This window comes from Xiphophorus hellerii, chromosome 7 (assembly GCF_003331165.1).
Source record: "Xiphophorus hellerii strain 12219 chromosome 7, Xiphophorus_hellerii-4.1, whole genome shotgun sequence".
NCBI lineage: Eukaryota > Metazoa > Chordata > Actinopteri > Cyprinodontiformes > Poeciliidae > Xiphophorus > Xiphophorus hellerii.
This window is the reverse complement of record NC_045678.1, coordinates 7,835,536-7,858,421: the sequence shown is the minus strand read 5'-3', so window position 1 is coordinate 7,858,421 and position 22,886 is coordinate 7,835,536. Positions and strand designations below refer to the sequence as shown.

The window sequence follows — 22,886 nt, the reverse complement described above, 5'->3', positions numbered from 1 at the left end:
TGCAGCTGTGTGCTGTCGCCCAGCGTTTCTCTGGAGGGAGGCTGGGAAGGCTTTGGCGGCTTTGGGAGACCAATAAACTTAAACATAACTGGTAAGCAAAGGAAAAGATAAATCTTCAAAATCCCACGTTTGTATACCACCTGCATGGCTTTCCATCAGCTTGGAGTGTCTCTGTATCTTTTACCCACTGGCCTTTGGAATCCCAAAGGAGTTGACTATGGATTAAGAAGCAAGAGCGCTTTCGTACATTTTGAAGGAATGACTTAACAAGCAAGAACTTGAGGAAGTGAAGGAACATCAGGCCAGACACACCTTTGGATTTACCTGAAATCCCAGCAGCATTCACCACTTTGATCTCCTTTTAAAACCAAGCCGATGCCTCTTTTTCTCTTTTTTTTCCTTCTACGTCAGCTTTGGTTCACATGGTTCCTAGTTTTGCAGATAAGATTTAAGTTAAATCTCGAGATCTGGCAATCAGACGCTAAAAAAGGTAGTTAATATGCCGCCCTATATTTAACCTGCAGCCTCAGAAGGCATTGCATCTCCATTTGCTAAACACAGTCAGCCAATCAGGCTCTGGCATTAGCTTACATGTCAAATAGCAGAAGCACCGTCGGGCAGCTGTCGCCAACCTTCAGCCAGGAGGCACCGTTCCCTCAGCTGTGTTGTGGCATGTCAAGGGGCAGGAGGGTGGTGGGGCTCTTTTGACGTACTGAGGGGTCCAAAAACACGGAATTAGCTTCTGAACCTTCCTGTCCTGATGTGTATGCGCTGATAAACACTACTGTTGAGATGTTTCACACATTTTGTCATTTCATTTAGGTGTGTGGCAAATCACAGAGTTGGAATCAGACTGAGCCCCTTGTGAATGGCAAGTGAAGCTTCCTTACTATGGAAATACTGTAGAAATTTACTGCTAGCGTTTTTCTTCTGTTTTCCCCAAAAACTAGGTTGAGAGAGGGATGTTTAATTGTATGATTATTATTATTATTATTATTATTTTTATTATTGTTAATAGGGGACATGCAGAGTGCTGTATGTTCCAGCATAAGAGGCTGATTAATACTTCTGTTAAATGCCTGAAAGTATCATCTCTGTTTTGTTCAGAGCTTTTAAAACTTGCCAAAATGGCGGACACCGGAGACGAGTATGATGAGTTTGGAGATGAAGAAGATGAAGAAATCATGGGGGTGGTAAGTAGATGTCTTCTCAACTCTTAGCAAAAAAAAAAAAACGGACATGCAAGACTCTTTTCCGTATTGCCAATTGTTTTTTATCGAATTAAAGCACACAGATCATTTTGCTGGATCTGTAGATTCAACCGAGACTTTGAGATTAGTTAGACTGTAATACATAGAGGCGCGCTTTTCATGTGTATCATGTGTCGATACCTGCTGCCATGCAGTTTCTTTTTTAAACAGACAACAGTTTTGGAGCATTAAAATCTTAAATGAAACTTAAGATTTCATTTAAAGCTTAATTTAAATTGTGGATATTTTGGCTGCACAACCTGAGCAACAACCAGCAATAGCCGTAGATTTTAAATACATGTATACTTATGCATTTAAATCTGTAAATAAGGAAAGGTACTTTTTTTTTTTCTTCTTTTTTTTTTTCCAAATTACTTGTTTAAATGTGAATTAGTGTGCTTTCTCCAGATTATGTGAACGAGGCATGTACCTACAAACAGTTCAGGATGTGTTATATCCCATCAGTGCATCATTTAGTGTTGTGTTTGTTGTCTCCGTGACAGTGGTTGATGGAAGAGTGAAAGCAGAAGGCTAACAATTAATCCTGAATTTCCAATGGAAACGGGGTTATAGTTAGCCTTGTATTCTACATCCACAATACTGCTGATATCTTATAGGGGAGCCCAAACGACCGGGAACAAAATGCATCCGAGTATTCATTCAGTCGTTTGACTCCCATATAACATATCAAGAAACGGATTTGCCATCTTTCGCTGCAAAGATGGCAAATCATTTGGGAGGTGGGACACACGGACAGGTGCAAAATCGATACGCTCTGATTTCACTAGTACTTTCATCTATACTGCGGAGAAAAGTTGCAGGACGTAGGACGGCTGTTGTCTAATCTACAGAATGGGGAGAAACATGGTGCTACGTATGATGAAAAATACGTAGCTTACTATGGAAACTGCAGAGTAACATTTCATTTCATTTTTATTTTTTCAAATAAATTGCCTGGGTTATCGTTAACTCTTTTTTTCCCCCATAATAAGTGCTAACAATCAATTTATGTCTTAGTTTTCTCAGTCATTTGTTTTTTGTTTATTCTATTTTCTTTATTACTTAAAAGTGTCATTAAATTGCTTTGACCTGGGGGCAAAAAAAATGGAGCGCAGAGATCTCTGAGTGGCATTTAGACAAATTTAGAAGTTGAAGAGATGCAGACGTAGAGGGAGAGAGAGCGAGGGCAGGAAAACGAGACGAGCTATCGATCGCGCTCCAGTACTCTTCTTCAACATGTTAACTTTACCGTTGTGAAAGATTGCTTAGGAGGGATGGACACACTGAGGGGGGGGGGGAAGAAGTTGGAGTTCATCCATGCCTATGGTTCTCCCCTGTCTGATAGATTTGGATATTTAAGCCTCTTACAAATGTTGATTAAAATGATTGAGATGTTCTTTCTCTCAGCTCTGGTCGTCCAATCCAACTAATGGTAAATGTGAAGGATTTCGTTGAAGATAAAATCATAAGCGCAGTCATAAAACAGGAAAATAAGGATATAAACTTCAAACTTAATGAAGCTATTTTGAGCTGTAAATTAAATCATGTTATTAATTTGTACTAAGTTTAGGGTGAAGGGGCTTCACGTTCATAACACAATGTCTGTCTTTAACATAGCCAGTGTCTGAGGAGGAAAGTTGTGTGTTTTACACATTTGGCCAAGGATTTTCTTTATTTCTTAAATATTTTACAATTTATCTAATTTCTAATAAAGAGCATCATTTATACAGATGATTGTTTTTACAGGAAACACTCCGGAGTTTCTAGAAAACTAAAATCATCATTTAAAAATATATATTTTTAAAAGAATCCCAGATTTTTAAAGGCCTAGTCCCCCCTTAAGCTTAAGTTTTTTGTTGCTGTCATATTTACCATCAAAAGCAACAATTTGTCGCATCAAACCAACTTTGTGCAAAGGTTTTTCCTGCAGCTAAGCTAATTTAATTGAAAATGAGTTGGATGTTATTCATTTTTTTAAAGCACTCAAATGAACTGCAGTATGAGCTCCAATGTAAATGTGTGGAAAAATAAATATATTTTTTACCCTGTAATTTGGAACAAGCAGGCTGCCGCTGCTGTAGCAACCGGCCAACAAAGGCAACGGGGAGTGAAATAAACAGAAATGGAAATATTCTCATCTGGTGTTTCTAAATTTATTTCAGGGATCAAAGACTGGGAGCAGTGCGGCTTAAATGGCACAGACAATATTAAAGCATTTAATCCTCTGCTTAATAGAGCAGTCAGGTCGACTGCTGTCACAGTGACATCATAGTTTATTTGCAGCCTGCAAGAGGAGAGGGAGGGGTTTTACTCGTCTGTAGCATTTCCAGGATAAGAATCTCTGCTATTCCCCTGCAGATATATCCTCCAGGGCATTCAAGAAAAAAAAAAAATAATAATAATAATAACATTCGTGGCAGTTGCTGTTTTAACACCAGAGCTGTGGGAAAAATCAACCTCAATCCATACAAAGTGATCTGCTGTTTCTCCCGTTACGTGTTTTGGTGAGGTTCCTTTGAATCCAAAAGTCTGTCCTTCATTTGTAATATGTTGAGCAGATCACAACAACAACAACGACGTACACTGAGCAGCACACTAAGTCCTCTCAGGTAAAACTCCTCCTCCCAAGGTGCAACAACTCAAGCAGGGCAGGAAAAGCTTGTCTGCATGGCTGAATGGAAAAAACCAGGTCAAATTCTGTCCAGCGTGTGTTATTTAACCTTGTATGTTGCTTGTCAAAATGATTTGCATCATTGGATACTACTTTTATTTATTTATTTATTTATTTTTTATCGTTTATGGGTTTTGGTTACTTTTTAGATAAATGCAGAAAATGTGCACACGCAGGACACTCTTTAATTTATCGGCATCTCTTGTAAAACCTCAAAATCAATTCAATGTTCAATGCTTCGGCATAACCGCAAACATTAAATACTTACAAATCCAGCCTTTAAATTTAGTTCATTCATTCAGTAATGTTGTTTACTATACAAAATCAAACGTTGCCTCAGTTATTCATAATCCGCGCCGCTTCCTTTAAATTGATTTAAACTGAAGCATTTCTCACATAAATTAGACTTTTTTAAATTATTTTTTTATTTTGATCAAAAGGCATTCGGTTATGATTTCTTCTTTTCCCGTGAATGTGATTTATCACAGTGCTACTCTACAAAATAGGAAAGACAATCAAACACAGCAATCAAATCAGACATCAGACATTTGTGTCAACCTGTTAGCGACAGAAAATGGCTACTTACCTCATCTTGGCCTTTTCTTTATAACGACTAACGCTGAGTAAAAAGGCTTGGGTTCACATCTCCACTTCCCAACAACGTGGAGGGCGGCTTATGTTGTTTTGCTTCACACTACAACCAGCAGAATAGGAAACTCCCACAGACCTAGTGTTGTACTTTACACTGAAATGCTATGAAAGGTAAAGATGGACGAAAAGAGCGAAGGAAAAGATTCACAAATATGAAGAGGAAGTAGTTATCATGAAACAAGGCGAGGCCCCGTTACGTGACAAAAAGACAGATCTGATCTTTTTTTTTTTTTTCAAAACTCGTATGTGTAGAAATTAATCCTTTTGTTTTTATTTTTGTCTTTTTAATCAAACTGTTATACTTTTGCGATTACTACCTGACGACTCATCGCATGCTCCTTGTCTCCGTTTCAAGCCAAACCATTAACAGGCAACACATAACGGATGCTAGTAGGGAGTTTATTTTTTGAGACTTGCTGCATTTTGGATAAATTAAAAAGACACAAAATGTCTCTATGGTTTTGCAAATTCCTATCAAGCCTCGCGCTACTCATACTCACATCCTAAAGGAATGTTTTGTGTTCTCTTAACACTTGCTACGTCTTCAACCTGCATAATTTTCTTCCATACTGATTAAAATAACACGGACTGGCATCCATGTTGAAATAACTGATTCTAAATTAAGTCTTTGTGAGAATTTCTTTTCTTTTTTTGTGTGTGAAGGTAAGTAAATAGGGCAATGGCTAAACTAACAAGCTAGCACAGCTTGTTAGCTTGGAAGGATGCTGGCCTCACCTCGCCCGGGTGGATTCCTCCATCAGTTTATCTCCACCTTTTGCTTCATTTCATTTTGAAAGAGCTCTTTCATTTCCCCGGCAGCTCTATTTGCGATGATAAGCAAACCTGTGCCCACCTGCATGGTGAATAAATGGAAACATAAGTGTTTTCGCTCTTTCCGTGTACAGTCTGGCTTGCCCACCAGGAAAGTCAGAAGGAAGGCTAAGGTCGACACTTCCAAGTTTATGACTCCGTATCTGGCCCACAGCCAGAAGATGCTGGATCAATACAGCAACGTAAGGAGCTCGGGACTTTTACCTACTTGTTTATAATGTATTTATATTGGTACTTTGTTTTTCCAAACTGGACAATTTCATTCTGTCTCCTCGGCAGAATAAATACCGCCAAGCTTATGACCTGTCCAGAGGGGAGCCTCCCGCTTTCACCCCTGACACCCCTGAACTGATTCGTATCCGGAAGGCCCAGGAGCAGCTTAGTGAGGTATCACTAGTCGCTGTCGCGCTCTAAAGTGCAGAAAGTCGGATTGCTGTTGGAACAAAAAGATTGCTGTTTTGGATTTCTAAAAGAAATTTAAATAAAAAAATGAAATATCCACCGAAATAAGTCACGAAAGCCTGTTGCTGACAGGTGAAATACCGCATGGAGGGAAACAAGGCTCGAACAACCAGCTTGTACGGCGGTGACGCCAGAGACGTGGTCCACGTCAAGCATGTGTCAGATCTGATCAGCAAGGTGAGCAACCTCAACCTTATGTCGGCGTGTAGACACTTTGAAACAGATTAGCAGGATATCAAATGTTGGTATCGACAACACTGATAATGTCGCTTTAGGTTCTGTACAGACAGAAGTGGGATGAGACGAAGGACAAGTACCTGCTACCTCCCGACGCTCCTGAGTTGGTTCTGGCTGTGAAGAACGCTGCTAACTATAGCAAGGTAAATTCAACCAGGAATTCAAGAGTTACAATTTGCTTGTATGTTTTTTATATATATATATATATAGTTTTGCTATTTCTGAAATTAAAAAAAAATGACTTTTTGTTTCCAGAAACTTTACACAGAAGTCTGGGACGAGGAGAAGACCATGTACTACCCTTACAGCGACAGCCCTGAGTTGCGCAGGGTAGCTAAGGCTCAGGAGGTCCTCAGTGATGTAAGCCGAATTAGGCTGAATTATCAAACCTCAGGGAATAAATGAAGTTAAAATACAAAAGCTGCGACTAAAAAATCATTACAATGTCAATTTGACCTCGTCTTACCCCGACGTTCCCATCAGTTGTCCTTGGGGAAGCGACTGAACCCCGACTTACGTCTGATTGGTTGGGTGAATGTACACCGTGCTGTCCAATAGGTTTCTATTTTATCTCTCTAACTTTAAGAAGTTAGAACAGAGCACAGTATGGATATAATATGATGTAAAATTTTACATGGAGACTACATGGAAGTTTTTAATGTTTTAATATAAACATTTAGAACATTTAAATTAATGTACCGAAATTCCTCAAACACAAAAATTTTAAATTTCATCAACATAGCATGTTTTTTGTTTTCGCTTAGCATTTATGTACAAATGAAAAGTATTACAAATATGATTTTTTTTTCTTCCGCCAGACTCAAATTGATCATCTTTCTCTATCATTTTCCTTTGTTTCATCATTTGAGAAACACTGAACTTGAACCATTCCTTTAAATGAAACCTCTCTTAATGAATTTCCTCCCACAGATCATATATAAGAAGGGACACGATGAGCGCAAAGCCAAGTACACGTCCTTGCCTGATCCTCCCGAGGTGGAGCTGGCCAAGAGAGTCGCCCATCAGCGCAGTGACGTAAGCAGAACTCCGTCCAATCACGTTCTACGATTAAGGAAACGATAATAAAGGCAGGAGTGCCGATGAATTATTCCCGTCGTTCATCTCAAGTTCAACTATGCCTGTGCATGTATTAACCAGACGGAAAGAATATATTTACAGTGTATGAATAACACATTTAAAGAGACAGCATAAGGCTTTCTGTACAATATGATGACTGTTTTATTGCCATGTAGCGCTCTAATGAGTTCACACATTAAGGAAAGTTACATTTTCCACACTAGATGTGGAAATAAAATCTCTCTATTTGTGTAGACGTTAATATGTGTGACATTAATTGATACCTGATACCTAAGTCAACACTAATCACTGGTGAGATTATTATTTTTCTTTCAATTCAGCATTATGTGCAAGACTTGTACGACTACAAAACCGAATAAAATCGTCCGTAGTTATGTGCCTTTATAGAAACACGGTCCGCAGACATCATCCAACCCTGAGCTGCTGCTAGGAATAACCGGCCACCTGCTCTTTAGCATTACTGTCCTCACTGGGCAGGAAGGGACAGGCTAACAATAGCTTCAGAAATTCTTCTGATTCCTCCTGTGTTTTCATTAAGCACATCAACAGGTTGTGACACCATTATAGATCTATTATTGCTACTCTAGAGCAACAATCTATATTAACTCTGATTCCTTGTCACCCCAACAGCTTAAATACAAGGAAGACTACAATAAAAACGTTAGGGGTCAGTGGTGTGAGACGCCTTACTTTGACGTCGCCATCGCCAGGATGGCAATGGATAATCTCAGCGACGTGAGTGCTGTGATGAATATTATTATTTCTGTGTGTGTGTTTTTGTTCCCCTGTGTCTTATTGTTGTGCAACTTCATTTTCCAGAGGAAATACACTCAAGAGTTTGAGAATATCAAAGACCAAATCTACTTCATGCAAACAGACACACCTGTGTACGACGCATGCAAGAAGGCGCGCATTGCTGCCAGTGAGGTAAGCTCAGAGGAAGGCGTCTGGTTGTTTTTCTGTCTTTTTGGAAAGACTCGACAGCGAGTTGAGCTCTCTGTCAGAGCGCTGCATGGGTCAACCGAGTCCAACCTGATGCAGAAACTCTCACAAGCCGAATCGCTGCAGTTACAGCCTTGGCACAGGACCAACATTGGAAATGTTTTCAGCTTTTGAGAGCTGAGTAAGCGGCTCTCTGCTTATTCACTCAGAAGGCGAACATGTTGCGTATCGTCACCTTCCTAAAATAACAGCCGTAGTTATTTTTTTGTCAAAAGACTAATTAGGCAAAAAGGGAAAAAAAAGAGTTACTTTTGGCAAAAAGAATGATTTAGACCACTGTTTTAGACAGGTGGGCATAATTAAAATGTAATTAAAGGAATGGCATTGAGTAAAATCAATGTGGCTTCACTATAACAGAATATTTACACCAATTTTAAAACAAGATTTAACAGAAAAGCAGCAATTATCTTTAATGTTAGTTACTACTAAAACACATTAATTAGTAGTTACAATCATGGTATCTGATGATTTTATGTTATTTCTTTTTTAAATCTTGGACATTGACCTGATCAAAAACAAGAAAATAAAAATCCAGTAAATTTAGTAGAATAGTATTATATTGTTTGTTGTGCTGTTTTTAAAACGGTAGCACAGTAATATGGTTTTATCTGATTAGTCGTGCTGTCTGCTCTGGTAGGGTTTGCAGTTGGCCGCTCGACAGCGATGGAGCTCACAGCTTGACCACTGCCGTTTTTAAACAGTGATAATTGGCTCCATTTTAGTTTCCACTCTATGACTGTGGAAATGTTTTCAGGGAGCTGAATTTATCTTTCTTTTAAACGAGGTAAAAGTGTTCCGCTTTCAATCCGGATCATCAGCAGTGCCAAGCAATATGTGGGGGAGGGGCTGGGACTTTGTTCAACGCCGACCAGAGAAAACTCAAATCACTCTGACACTTCTCATCAGAACAACTTTACCCTGACAGAATGGAAAGAAGGATATTTTATATGCTTTTTAAAACTTTTCTGTGCCTTAGCTAGTTTCAACAGGCGACTGTTTCACTGGTCAACACTGTCAGCAGCGTAAGTGACCCTCATTAGCGTGTTTGTCTGTTTTCTCTCACATGTATCTGTTCCTACTTTTAGGTCCAATACAAGAAAGAGTTTGAAAAGACAAAAGCCCAGTGCGACTACAATACACTCCCCGCTACAGAGAATCCGCTCCTGAGACAGCTCAGATACGCTGGCACCATCCTTAGTGATGTGGGTCCTGTTCAGTTTTTCATTTGCTTGTTGGAAATGTAGTCCGATGTTTGTTTCCTTTTGTGTTTAAAATGCAAACATGTTGCAAAGTTATGATATTCAGTTATTTTCTCTTATTAGTCACTGAAACAGCCAGGTTGTTTATTTTCTAACCAGTTTCTGAATCACATTAACTTATCTTTTAATTATGTATGTTGCCATTCTATATACAGTACAGACCAAAAGTTTGGACACACAGTTGTGTCCAAACATTTGGTCTGTACTGTATATATTTCATTTTTTGTTCAATATTTAACGCCGTTTTTATCTTCTTTTTCTTGTTTTTTTTTTAACAGAAAGTATATAAGGCCAGCTATGAGAAATCCAGGGGTTTCAGCATCAACTACTGCGACACACCAAAATTTCAGATGGACTCGGTGCTTAAAAAGTTCTCTGATGTAAGAACCTGGTAGTTTATGAAATGCACATTCCTCTTTTTCTCTTTAATACACTAATCTCACTGCTGTAATATTTTAGATACGTTACAAAGAGAAGTATGACAAAGAGGTAAAGGGACATTATGTCGGCAGCTATGAAGACCTCTACATGGTTCACTGCCAGAAAGTTGAGGAATTTAAGAATGAGGTACGTGTGTGTGAGCCGAGTGTTTCGCGCTCAAAATCATTACGTTGAGGTAAGAATTATTATTTTTTGTTTCATTCAAAGCAACAATTTCTAATTGCGTATTTTTCCCCTCAGCAATTATATAAAGCTGAATATGAGGACATAAAAACGAGATGCTTCTTCCCTCAAACTATTACACCCGAGTATGAGGCTACGAAGAAGCTTCAGAAGTGCAGTGATGTAAGTAGTTTTCTCCAGTGAAGCACATCCAAGCTGTCATTAACATTCCTTTCTGTCTATATCTATAACTGTACGCATGACACGTTTTCTTCTCTGGTGGTTTTCAGACAACTTACCGGCAACATCCCGACAAAGTGAAGTTTACACAAGTGGTGGATTCGCCAGTCCTCGTCCAAGCCAGCATCAACGCCAAGCAGCTAAGTGACGTATGTGGCATTTGAAACCATTTCAGTTTGACTTATATCAAAACGGAGATATACGTTTTTAGTGAGGCATTTGTACAACGTAACATTTTAAGTCATTTTTTTAAAACCACAAATGGGTGAATCGTCATGATGTATTTTCTCTGTTTAAAAACCAGGTTAAAATTGATGAATAAAAGTTCAAATATTTCCGTACAACCCGATTAATATTTGGTTAAATTCCCTTGGGAAGTTCTTGTGGTCAAGCGTCTGACCCCATTTTAACTGGGTGGTTTCTAGCATTACCCCCTCTATGAAGCATAGTCCAAGTTTTAACCATCTAGTTATTGATTTGAATTGAAGCTGAAGAATTTCCTTCTTATGATCTACCCACTTTGGGTGAGGCACCAGTACAAACCCTCATTCTTCACAGTCACCATTTTCTTTGGCATTCAAAGTGATTGTTTACGTCAGACATATTTCTTTAAATTGCAACCAAATATTTGCATCGTTGTTTCATTTAGCTATAGAACGTTCCCATAGAAGCCGCTTTGTCTATGTTGACAACTGCAAATTTCAGTCAAGTTTGAAAATGCTGACTTTGTTACCCCACCCTGCTCAGTTAAAACAACTTGAGGCTATGAGTAAAAGCTGGAAGCCACAAAACCAGCTAATCAAAACGAGAGGTCGACATCCATCTTTGTAAGTGACATCCAATCTAATATAAATATTTATATGAGCCTACATTGCATGTGGCAAACTCAAGGGCCGGGGGCCAAATCTGGTCCTCTGTAGCTTTTTATGTGGCCCTCCAGACTCCAAATTACCTCAGTAAGCCTCTCCAGTTTTTCACAAATCTGCAAAATTCACACAAAATCAACAGATCGACGCTTTTTGTTTTCTGATTTTACTGCAGATTTTCTCAAAATTGGTCACAGAGCCTGAGTTTAAGTGACTGCTGCCTTTATCAGCCTTACTTGACGTCAAGTGATAGTCTGTAATTGATACGGCAATTAATAAAACGTCACATTTAACCTCATACATTAGCGCAAATGTGAAAAATTCCAAACAAACATTTCTAAATTAGCATAATAAAATCTGTAATTTTGATTAAAAAAAAACAACATTAAAACATTAACAAAATCCTGGAGGAATAACTATTTATTGATATTTTAACATTTTAATTTGTTTTATCAATATATTCTGGCGTAACCGGCCCTTTTAAGTAAATACGCAAAAAACCCCCAAAAAACTTGTGCGTCTACCTTCTGTTTATATTACATATTAAGGGACCGACTATATTTCAGATGGATCAACAAAGTTTCAAAATTAACAAGACATTAATAGACATAGTAATTATATTTAAACTTCCATCAGACCTGAACAGTGTTGAGATCTCTTCACATACAGGTCCATCTCAATAAATTTGAATATTATTTAAAAGTTCACTTACTTATGTCACTCAATTTACCAAGTGAAACACATTACTTAGATTACAATAATGTTTAGAATGTTACATTAGACCAGTAAAGAAAAAAATACAGAGATTTAGGCTTAATCAAAGGTATGTTCATTAGCTGCCCACAGGTTATTTTCAAAACATACATTTAATCTGACAAACGAGCCTTATCGAGATGAATATTCTAATTTACTGAGATGTGCCTGCAAGGTGGTTTAAAAACATTTATTTACTGTTTAATTGGTGACCAAACGGTTTCAAGTCATCTGCTAGGGCCTCAGATCAAACTCTCCTGCTGAAGCGGATCGCTGTTAACTGTGTCCAATCATCCGTGTAGCCCAGATGTCTTTCTATGGGTTCCATGGAAACTGGAGAGCCATTTCTCTGCAGTATAAATAGAAACAAGCATTCACTTGGCCCAGAATAAAATCTGTCATCAGATAGGGCCCTGGCAAGAAGGAAAGAGTCGGAGAAGCAGTAGTCAGCGTACTGCTGCCCTCCACTGACGGGAAACCGTAGGACACTTTGTGGAAGCAGAACAGAGGGTTTTAATTCGATGTTTTTTCTCTCGCAGTTGAACTACAAGGCAAAGTTTGAGAAAACAAAGTTCAAGTATAGCCTCCCCCCGGACTATCCCTTCTTCATCCAGTCCAGAGTCAACGCCTACAACCTGAGCGAGGTGCGTAAAATTCAAATCGATCTCTAAAACCGAGTCGCTTTTTAAAACCGATGAAGTGTTCGGATTTGTGAGTGGCTGCGTATTGTCATTGCAGAGCTGCTATAAGTACGACTGGGAAAAAACCAAAGCAAAGAAGTTTGAAATCAAGGGCGACGCCATCCCGATCCTGGCTGCCCGTGCTCACACAAACATTGCCAGCGACGTAAGTGCCTGCCCTCATAAACGTCTGCCTTGTTGTTTTCAGTTTTATTTATTTTTTTATTGATCATTTTATTGCCGCACTTCTGCTTTATCCCTGCAGGTTAAGTACAAAAAGGAGTACGAAAAGAACAGGGGACACATGGTTGGAGCCCTCAGCATTAATGACGACCCCAAGATCTTGCACTCTGTTCATGTTGCCAAAATCCAAAGTGACGTGAGTTGTTAGGGTCAAATCAATAAAATAGAGTTTATTATTTAACAAATACTCAAACCAAATCTCACCGATTTATCCGCAGCGGGAATATAAGAAGAACTATGAAAAAATCAAGACCAAGTACCATACACCACTTGATATGATATCTGTCACCCTGGCCAAGAAGTCCCAGGCAATCGCCAGCATGTCGGGCTACAGGAAGATCAACCCCAACTACTTCCTGCCTCACGACAGCGTGCTGCTGGACCTGGCCAAGAAAGCCAACGTCATCCAGAGTGACGTAAGCAGACAAGATTTTACAAGATAGTTCATATTTTGTTTATGTTCCAATGTGAAGATGTTTATCCTTATTTTTCATTTTCTCTTACTTTTCACCAAAGAATGAGTATAAAGCTGAGTACAACAACTATGTCAAAGGAACCCCTTGGGTCCCATATGGCTCCTTGGATGTAGAAAAGGCAAAGAAAGCTGCTGAGATTCTCAACGAAGTACGTGTGAGAAGCAGTGTTCCTGCTAAAACAATCATATCTGATACCGTTAGGTTTAATTTCTTTATTTTACACCTACTTTTGTCCTTTTAGAGAAAATACAGACAGTCCCCAGACACGATTCCATTCACAGCTATAGACGACCATCCCATAATGCTGCAGGCTAAAGTCAACCAGCTTCAGAGGAGTGACGTGAGTCCACCGCCCAGAAAGCTCTGAATTATTTTGGCTCTTTTCAGTATATTTCTTTATGTTTATGTGTGTCTTATGGCCTTTTATCCACACAGCTGTTCTACAAGAGAGGTCTTGAGAAAATCCATCAAAAGTACTCTTTGCCTCCTGATGCTCCAGAGTTCCTCCAAGCCAAGTGTAATGCCTACAACATCAGCAAGGTAGCGCAATACATCCATCCATCTATACATGTCTATACTGGCTTGGCACTGTAGGGCTGCAGGGGGAGCTGAAGCCTTTCTCCAGCGGCCATTGCACAAAGGTACACAAGGTGCCAGTCCCTTGTAGGGTAACCAAGAGATGGACAACCACGCACACGTTTCCAAAAGATATACTCTCCTCCCACAGTCCAAAAACTGTGGAAGGAAGCCGGAGTACCCACAAAGAATCGACACATGCTCAGCAGAGAACATGCAAACGCCATGCAGTGAGATCCCAGGCTGGGATTTAAACCCAGGACCTTCTTGCTGCAAGGCAACAGGGCCAAGAACTGCTCCACTATCCAGGCTGCATACAAAACTCTTATACTTTAAAGGCTTTAAAATTAAATAACAAAATATTTAATTGTTAATCTTTTTCATACTGAGCTGCAAAGTCTAACATTACCTATGGAATAAGTTTCAGTGTATATTGTAAAATCAATATTTGAGATATTATCTGTCATATTTATATCATATGGACAATCTTTCTATTTTCTTATGCTAAATCATTATTATAGCTGCAATAGGTAACTTTTTTTTTTTTTAAAGTTTTTTTTTTTTTTTTTACATATTCTTTAAAATTGTCCTGACAGATAATCTATAAAAAATCAAGCTACTCACTCTCCTCCCTGTGGTTCTACTGCCATCTGCAGAAATACACAAATCCTGGCCAGAAACAACCAATCAGAGCCAAGTGGAAGGTCTTAGCGCTGTCAATCATGCTTATGTACGCACATAATGAGAGTTTTAACACATATGTGGAAATATATATATATATATTTATATAAGTTATCTATCATCTTATCTTATTGTCTTTGAGTTCAGCTTCACCATCCAGAGCAGTGTTTGTCATAGTTTGGGGAGCCAGTAGAGTTAAAATACATGTATCCTAATACATAACTCCAAAAAAGTTATTATTTGTTGTGTAACAGTGTATAATTGCTTTTGTCAGTATTAATTTGAATGTTATTATTTCAGAACTACTACAAGTATGCGTGGGAAGAGCTGATCGCCAAAGGTTATGACCTGAAGCCCGATGCGATCCCAGTTGTTGCTGCCAAAGCAGCCAGACACGCTGTCAGCAACGTAAGTCTTCTAAAGTGAGATTTCATACACCGTACACTTAATGGGCTGACTTTTTGTGCTGCATCACACAACTTCCCACAATCCAGCTTATGCTTGTACACCCAGGTCCAGTACAAAAAGGCTTACGAGAAGGCCAGAGGCCACCATGTTGGCTTCCGCAGCCTCCAGGACGATCCGCTCCTGGTTCACTACATGCAAGTTGCTAAGATACAGAGCGACAAGCTTTACAAGAAGGACTACCACAAGGCCAAGCTGAAGTACCACACTCCAGTGGACATGTTGAGCGTGGTCCATGCTAAGCACGCCACAGCCGTGCAGACATTTACCGGCTACAAGCAGCACCATCACAATTACTTCCTTCTGCCTGATGCAATGAATCTTCAACTCGCTCGCACCATGAACTATAACGTCAGTGATGTAAGTTCCAGTTGTTTCTTTCGGGAATATTTGCAATACAGCATCTACTGAAATGTTACTCTTTACCACTCTCACAATTCTCTGCTTTGTCATATTTGTCAGAACTACTATAAAATGGATTATGAGACTTCGGTGAAAGGAATTGGCTGGGTTCCAATTGGTTCGCTGGATGTAGAGAAGGCAAAGGCGGCAGCAGCGGCTTTAGATGAGAGAAAGTACAGGCAGCACCCTTCCACAGTCAAATTCACCAGCGTTACGGACTCCATGAACATGGAGCTGGCCAAAGCAAATGCCAAGATCATGAATGTGGTGAGGAGCGGGAAATTGTAACTCGTCGTTTTACTCTGTGACTTTTTTTTTGTTTTTTGTAAGATGAACATAAACCAAACTCTTCATTCACAACACTGCAGAAAGATTATAAAGCCAGTGGAGAGAAGTTCATGCACACTTACCATCTCCCAGCTGATACCCCTGAACTGATGCAAGCCAGGTACAATGCTGTTAACATCAGCCAGGTCAGTGTCACCACTTTTCAGTCAATACAACATACAGAAATGAAAGTGTTGCTATGTTTGTAATGTTCTGAGTTGTGCTTTTGTGTAGAACTGTTACACCTACGCACATCGCCAAGATATCCTCAAGGGACATCACGTGAAGGAAGATGCTATTCCCGTTTTAGCTGCCAAATCTTCAAGAGACATTGCCAGTAATGTAAGTTTCTCATTACGCTCACGTTTAACTGCTGAGGCCTTCAGTGTTAAAGTGATGTTACTAATAAATACTGTGCTTTTCTGCAGTACAAATATAAGCTAGCTTACGAGAAGGCCAGAGGCCACCATGTTGGCTTCCGCAGCCTCCAGGACGACCCTCTGCTGGTGCATTACATGCAAGTGGCAAAATTGCAGAGCGACAAGAACTACAAGAAGGATTACCACAAGGCCAAGCTGAAGTACCACACCCCAGTGGACATGCTGAGTGTGGTCCAAGCCAAGCAGGCCTCTGCCGTTCAGACCATGACTGGATACAGGAAGGTCCCACACAGCTTCCTCCTGCTGCCTGACAACATGCACCTGCATCTGTGCCGCAACATGATGGAGATTCAGAGTGACGTATGTTCTCACCGGTGTAACATCACGCAGGGATTACAGCATAGTATGTCACATATTATGCTCCTATGTGTTATGTTTTTGTTTCTTTTCCTTTTTTAAATCCACAGAATGTCTACAAATCAGAATACAACAACTACTTCAAAGGTACCGGCTGGGTGCCAGTCGGTTCTTTGGATGTTGAGAAAGCCAAGGCAGCCAAAGCTGCACTGGATGACAGAGGCTACCGGCAGCATCCCAGCTCCTTCAAGCACACCAGCAAGACCGATGACATGAACATGTCTCTGTCTTTGGCCAACTCGAAGCAAATGGACAAAGTAGGAACCATTTGTTGATCATTGCAGTTCTTCTAAAACATGAACAAAATAATGTATTTCTTTTAACAAAATATATCAATTTTCTTCCATGTAGATTGCATACAAAGCATCTGGTGAAAAATTCATGCACACCTATCATCTGCCAGCCGACAGCCCAGAGTTCCTCCAGGCTAAATTCAACGCCCAAACCGTCAGCAAGGTTGGAGCAAAAGATTTTATTTACAGGGTTCCTATGTCCTGTTGAAAAGGGATTTGTTTTATATTTTCTTCATAGTTGGAAAATGCAAAAAATTTATTCATTCATTCATCCGTACGTCCATTTGTTTTTTATGGTAACTCTGTTGATTTCCACAGAGTCTCTACAAGCAACAGTGGGTGCAAGATATTGCCAAGGGATACGACATGAAGCCTGATGCTATTCCCATTCTCCATGCCAAGCATGGCAGACATATTGCCAGCAATGTACGTATTTTCTGTAGTAAATTATCATATCACAACAGCAATCGGATTCTTTTAAAATGCATTCACAACACTGTGCATGTCACTTTTTTTAATATACAGTACAGACCAAAAGTTTGGACACAACTGTGTGTCCAAACTTTTGGTCTGTACTGAATATATATATATATATATATATATATATATATATATATATATATATATATATATATATATATATATATATATATATATATATATATATATATATATATATATATATATATATATTCAGTACAGACCAAAAATATATATAAATATATATATTTAGGTCCAGTACAATCCAGCTTATGCTTGTACACCCAGGTCCAGTACAAAAAGGCTTACGAGAAGGCCAGAGGGCACCATGTTGGCTTCCGCAGCCTCCAGGATGACCCCCTCCTGGTTCACTACATGGAGGTTGCTAGGATACAGAGCGACAAGAACTACAAGAAGGACTACCACAAGGCCAAGCTGAAGTACCACACCCCGGTGGACATGCTGAGTGTGGTCCAAGCCAAGCAGGCCTCTGCTGTTCAGACCATGACTGGATACAGGAAGATTCCTCACAGCCACCTGCTTCTGCCCGACAACATTCACTTGCAGCTGTGCAGACATATGAATGTCCTGTCCAGTGATGTTAGTATCATCTTTATTTTATTTTTTTTGGTGAGATGTACAGTTTTAAATTTCAAAACAGATGAGTGTTATGAGTTGTCTCGTTGTTTTTAGGTTAATTACAAATCTGAATGGAACGAATTCATCAGAGGCATCGGATGGGTACCGATTGGGTCCATTGGAGTTGAAACGGCTAAAGTTGGGGGTGAGATCCAGAGCGACAGGAAGTATAGACAGCATCCGTCTAACTTTAAATTCAGCAAGCTGATGGACTCCATGGACTTGGCCCTGGCTACTGCTAACAATCAGATCATGAACAAGGTACAGCTTAACTAAAACTTGTGTGGCAAAGTATGAACGGGAAGCTTTTTCCAAAATGTTTCTTTTATTCCTGTGTTTTTTTTTTACTTTTTTAAATCTTCAGAAAGCGTACACCTCTGCTTGGGATAAAGATAAACTAACCATACACATCATGCCAGACTCTCCTGAAATTGTCCTGGCCAAGGCAAACGCTCAGACCATGAGCAATGTAAGCCATTCATTTACACAACAAATCGATATGTGCTAGATGAGTGATTGCTTTTTGTAAACAACTTTATGTTAATGTCTTTTTCTCTAGAAACTGTACAAAGCCGGCGTTGTGGAGATGGCCAATAAGGGCTACAATCTCAAAGCTGATGCAATTCCAATTTTGGCTGCCAAGTCTGGTACCACCATTGCCAGCAATGTAAGATTGACGCAAACTAGTGAACCAAGTCAGAAATTAGTTGTTGTTTTTTTTTTTACAAACATTCGTATGTTATAAACAAATCTCTATCCAATCTCACAGTACAAGTACAAGTTGGCTTACGAGAAGGCCAGAGGCCACCATGTTGGCTGCCGCAGCATCCAGGACGATCCGCTCCTGGTTCACTACATGCAAGTTGCTAGGATACAGAGCGACAGGAACTACAAAAAGGACTACCACAAGTCCAAGCTGAAGTACCACACTCCAGTGGACATGTGTAGTGTGGTTCAGGCCAAGCAGGCCTCCGCTGCTCAGACATTGATCGGGTACAGACAGATCCAGCACACCAACGCTCTCCTTCCCGACGCCATGAGCCTGGAGCTCGCTCGCAACATGAACTTTAATTCGAGCGACGTGAGTTTTCAATCCAAACACGCTTACCGTGTCGGTTTTGCATTTGTTTATTAAAGAAAATAGCACAAGAAACAGGATTTAAGGCCTTGTTTCCTGACAAGTTGTGTTTGTTTGCAGTGGAACTACAAGGCTGAATGGAACAACTACTTCAGAGGTATCGGATGGGTCCCCATTGGTTCACTTTCAGTCGAAACGGCTAAAGTTGGCGGCGATATCCTAAGTGAGAAGAAGTACAGACAGCATCCGTCCAACTTCAAGTTTAAGAAATTAATGGATTCCATGGACGTGGCTCTGGCTACGGCCAACAACCAGATCATGAACAAGGTGTCACTTTTTTTTTTTTTACCTCTACTCCGACGTGCAAGCCAGAAAAAAAAATTTTGTATCATACTTTTCTCAATAGCAATTATTTATGAGTGTTTTTTATGTCTTTGTTTGCAGAAAGCATACACTGAAACATGGGAAAAAGACAAACTGAAAGTTCATGTCATGCCAGATTCTCCAGAAATTGTCCTGGCAAAGGCTAACGCCCTCACCATGAGCAATGTAGGAGAACTCACTATTTGACAATAACAATGTATTTTTTATGTATTTTACCTGAACACATTGTTTTTCTGCACATTGAATTGTATATTTACAGAAATTGTACAAAGCCGGAGTGGTGGAGATGGCAAATAAAGGCTACAACCTCAAAGGTGATGCCATTGCCATCGTGGCTGCCAAGTCTGGTACCACCATTGCCAGTAATGTAAGCTGTCAAAATATTCCTCTATAACACCAAAATGCATATGTATGTATCTCTGTGGGGGCTGTGTGAATAAGAAAGTGTGTTTTCACCATCACAGTACAAGTACAAGTTGGCTTATGAGAAGGCCAGAGGCCACCATGTTGGCTGCCGCAGCATCCAGGACGATCCGCTCCTGGTTCACTACATGCAAGTTGCTAGGATACAGAGTGACAGGAACTACAAAAAGGACTACCACAAGTCCAAGCTGAAGTACCACACTCCAGTGGACATGTGTAGTGTGGTTCAGGCCAAGCAGGCCTCCGCTGCTCAGACATTGATCGGGTACAGACAGATCCAGCACACCAACGCTCTCCTTCCCGACGCCATGAGCCTGGAGCTCGCTCGCAACATGCAGTTTATTGCCAGTGATGTATGAAGATAGTCATTCATAATCAATTGTGTTGTATGTTCTGGTTGTACGACTGATTCTTCTGTGTTTGTTTAACTCCAGAATGAGTACAAGAAGGAGTATGAGAGCTACTTTAAGGGAACTGGATGGGTTCCTATCGGGTCACTTGATGTCGAGAAAGCCAAAACAGCGGGGCAGGTTTTGAGTGAAAAGCAATACAGGAAGCATCCCAGCAACTTTAAATTCACTAAAGATATGCACTCTATGGACCTGGTTCTGGCCACTGCCAACAACCAAATCATGGATAAGGTACTTGTTAAAACTTTTCATAAATTCAACAACCTTGCAAATTCCTATGGCAGCAAATTCATTTTTCTAAAATGGATTTTTTCCCCACCCGTTTTAGAAATCCTACACAAGCGCTTGGGATACAGACAAAACTACCATCCATATCATGCCGGATGCAATGGACGTTGTTCTAGCCAAGGAGAACAAGAAAAACTACAGTGAGGTATAAATCTAATTTACAACACTTCTTATCCTATATTTTGTTATAAGCAATAGATGCAATCTGACCAGAAATACAAATAAAAATACATTAAACTGTCAGTGCAATTGTTCATTCTCGCTTTGCAGAAACTGTACAAACTGGACAACGAGCTGGCCAAGAAGAAGGGCCATAACCTTCGTGCTGATGCCATTGCAATTCAGGCTGCCAAAGCCTCGACTGTTATTGCAAGTGATGTAAGTGTTTGTGTTTTTATGTTATGTGTCTTGTTTTGTTCCATCACTAGAGTTTAGAAACTAAAGCGAGAATCTCCATCTGTTCCCGGCGCAGTACAAGTACAAGACCGGATACCGTAAGCAGGTCGGTCACCACATCGGTGCCCGCTGCATCCAGGACGACCCTCTGCTCATGCTGGCTCTGAACTCAGCCAAGATCGCCAGTGACGCTCTGTACAAGAAGGACTTCAACAAGTCCAAGACCAAGTTCAACCTGCCTGTGGACATGCTGGCCTTTGAGCTGGCCAAGAAGAACCAGATTCAGGTCAACCATGCCAATTATATCACACGTCTACACAACTGGACTTGTCTGCCGGATGCAAACGATGTGGTCCAGGCCAGGCACGCGTATGACATACAGAGCGATGTAAGTATGAATACTTGCATTTTCTTTTCTTTTTTTCTTTTAACACGATTGATGACACTGTACCATAACATAACTTTTGTTTTTTTCTCAGAATGTCTACAAGGAGGATTTGAAGATGTTGCAGGGTGTCGGCTGGGTGCCGATAGGTTCACTGGATGTTGAAAAGGCTAAAATTGCTGCTCAGATCCTGAGTGAACAGAAATATCGCCAGCACCCGAGCAACTTCAAATTCAAGTGCACTACTGAGGACATGCCAATGGCGCTGGCTAAGGCTAATGCTCAAATCATTAACAAGGTATGAAGTAACATATTTTGCCTGCACTTCTTTGAACCACCATAGGGGGGATAGATAACAGCATCCGCTGGAAAGAAATAGTGAGAATAATATTTAAAATGAATAGGAAGCCTTTTCTTTGCAGCAAATGAAAGCAAAATAGTTTATTCTTAATGTAACATTTTAATGTGATAAGTGTAATGAGTTCATCTGCCTCAGAAGAAAATTTCATTAACTTAAAATAATGCATGTGTCATCTGCGTAAAAGCAAACATTTTGACGGAATTTCAAGTCTTTTCACATCAAATAGTTTTTTATTTATTTATTTTACTTTTGCTTGAGCAACAACTGAATCGAGTTTAGCTAGTTCTGCTATTCTGCAGAGTTTTAACTTAAATATGAAGTCAATTCTTTTTTGAAATGCAGCTTTTGTCCGTTTTAAATAAATCTAAAAACTTTACAGAAAGCTTACACTGAAGCCTGGGACAAAGACAAGACCACCATCCATGTCATGCCTGATGCCATGGACATTCTTCTAGCCAAAGCAAACAAAGTCATCTACAGCGAGGTGAGTCATCTCAAGCAATCAAAACATTATGCTCAAAATTTTGAAGTACTTGCTTTTTATATTTTAAAAAAAGATACCTAAAGATATCTTCGTTGGTTGTTTCTGCAGAAATCATACAAGCAGGCAAACGAAGAGGCAAAGAAGAAAGGATATGACCTCCGAAATGACGCCATTTCCATTATTGCAGCAAAAGCCTGCAGGGATATTGCAAGTGATGTAAGATAATTTAATTATCATTCATTACCAGCATTTTGATACCTGTTGGAATGGCATTCCACAAGCCTTTCAATATTAGTAATACATTTTTTTCCCTATTTTTTTCAATCTACAATGTTTTGTTCTTCATTTGTAGTACAAGTACAAGACCGGATACCGTAAGCAGGTCGGTCACCACATCGGTGCCCGCTGCATCCAGGACGACCCTCTGCTCATGCTGGCTCTGAACTCAGCCAAGATCGCCAGTGACGCTCTGTACAAGAAGGACTTCAACAAGTCCAAGACCAAGTTCAACCTGCCTGCGGACATGCTGACACTTGAGCTGGCCAAGAAATGCCAGGTCCAGGTCAACGACTTCAACTACAGGACTCACCTGCACCAGTGGACTTGTCTTCCAGACTCCAACGACGTGGTCCAGGCCAGACTTGCATATGACCTACAGAGTGATGTGAGTACTACTTCTACTTAATTTGCATAGA

The 22,886-nt window shown here is 40.0% G+C and overlaps 1 protein-coding gene across 27 annotated transcripts in view; it reads left to right on the top strand.

Moving 5' to 3' along the window:
• The window catches only part of neb (nebulin), a 70,045-nt gene continuing 47,159 nt past the window's right edge, over positions 1 to 22,886 (top strand). For 21 of the 27 annotated variants that reach the window (XM_032567898.1, XM_032567918.1, XM_032567923.1 and 18 more), the window contains exons 1-50: positions 1 to 91; positions 823 to 871; positions 1,108 to 1,193; positions 3,809 to 3,859; positions 5,478 to 5,585; positions 5,683 to 5,790; positions 5,938 to 6,042; positions 6,141 to 6,245; positions 6,358 to 6,462; positions 7,033 to 7,137; positions 7,831 to 7,935; positions 8,020 to 8,127; positions 9,288 to 9,404; positions 9,740 to 9,841; positions 9,921 to 10,028; positions 10,143 to 10,247; positions 10,355 to 10,453; positions 12,463 to 12,567; positions 12,662 to 12,769; positions 12,869 to 12,982; positions 13,065 to 13,262; positions 13,363 to 13,470; positions 13,564 to 13,662; positions 13,758 to 13,862; positions 14,880 to 14,987; positions 15,093 to 15,404; positions 15,507 to 15,713; positions 15,815 to 15,919; positions 16,008 to 16,115; positions 16,202 to 16,513; positions 16,621 to 16,827; positions 16,922 to 17,026; positions 17,182 to 17,289; positions 17,632 to 17,943; positions 18,037 to 18,243; positions 18,347 to 18,451; positions 18,542 to 18,649; positions 18,752 to 19,063; positions 19,181 to 19,387; positions 19,505 to 19,609; positions 19,704 to 19,811; positions 19,909 to 20,220; positions 20,302 to 20,508; positions 20,606 to 20,710; positions 20,836 to 20,943; positions 21,038 to 21,349; positions 21,441 to 21,644; positions 22,087 to 22,191; positions 22,300 to 22,407; positions 22,544 to 22,855. In XM_032567898.1, coding sequence (XP_032423789.1) covers positions 1,128 to 1,193; positions 3,809 to 3,859; positions 5,478 to 5,585; positions 5,683 to 5,790; positions 5,938 to 6,042; positions 6,141 to 6,245; positions 6,358 to 6,462; positions 7,033 to 7,137; positions 7,831 to 7,935; positions 8,020 to 8,127; positions 9,288 to 9,404; positions 9,740 to 9,841; positions 9,921 to 10,028; positions 10,143 to 10,247; positions 10,355 to 10,453; positions 12,463 to 12,567; positions 12,662 to 12,769; positions 12,869 to 12,982; positions 13,065 to 13,262; positions 13,363 to 13,470; positions 13,564 to 13,662; positions 13,758 to 13,862; positions 14,880 to 14,987; positions 15,093 to 15,404; positions 15,507 to 15,713; positions 15,815 to 15,919; positions 16,008 to 16,115; positions 16,202 to 16,513; positions 16,621 to 16,827; positions 16,922 to 17,026; positions 17,182 to 17,289; positions 17,632 to 17,943; positions 18,037 to 18,243; positions 18,347 to 18,451; positions 18,542 to 18,649; positions 18,752 to 19,063; positions 19,181 to 19,387; positions 19,505 to 19,609; positions 19,704 to 19,811; positions 19,909 to 20,220; positions 20,302 to 20,508; positions 20,606 to 20,710; positions 20,836 to 20,943; positions 21,038 to 21,349; positions 21,441 to 21,644; positions 22,087 to 22,191; positions 22,300 to 22,407; positions 22,544 to 22,855 — 7,143 coding nt within the window. In that variant the 5' untranslated portion in view covers positions 1 to 91; positions 823 to 871; positions 1,108 to 1,127. The remainder of the gene's footprint in view (positions 92 to 822; positions 872 to 1,107; positions 1,194 to 3,808; positions 3,860 to 5,477; positions 5,586 to 5,682; positions 5,791 to 5,937; positions 6,043 to 6,140; positions 6,246 to 6,357; positions 6,463 to 7,032; positions 7,138 to 7,830; positions 7,936 to 8,019; positions 8,128 to 9,287; positions 9,405 to 9,739; positions 9,842 to 9,920; positions 10,029 to 10,142; positions 10,248 to 10,354; positions 10,454 to 12,462; positions 12,568 to 12,661; positions 12,770 to 12,868; positions 12,983 to 13,064; positions 13,263 to 13,362; positions 13,471 to 13,563; positions 13,663 to 13,757; positions 13,863 to 14,879; positions 14,988 to 15,092; positions 15,405 to 15,506; positions 15,714 to 15,814; positions 15,920 to 16,007; positions 16,116 to 16,201; positions 16,514 to 16,620; positions 16,828 to 16,921; positions 17,027 to 17,181; positions 17,290 to 17,631; positions 17,944 to 18,036; positions 18,244 to 18,346; positions 18,452 to 18,541; positions 18,650 to 18,751; positions 19,064 to 19,180; positions 19,388 to 19,504; positions 19,610 to 19,703; positions 19,812 to 19,908; positions 20,221 to 20,301; positions 20,509 to 20,605; positions 20,711 to 20,835; positions 20,944 to 21,037; positions 21,350 to 21,440; positions 21,645 to 22,086; positions 22,192 to 22,299; positions 22,408 to 22,543; positions 22,856 to 22,886) is intronic. The other 6 variants (XM_032567900.1, XM_032567922.1, XM_032567921.1 and 3 more) reach the window with 6 other exon arrangements.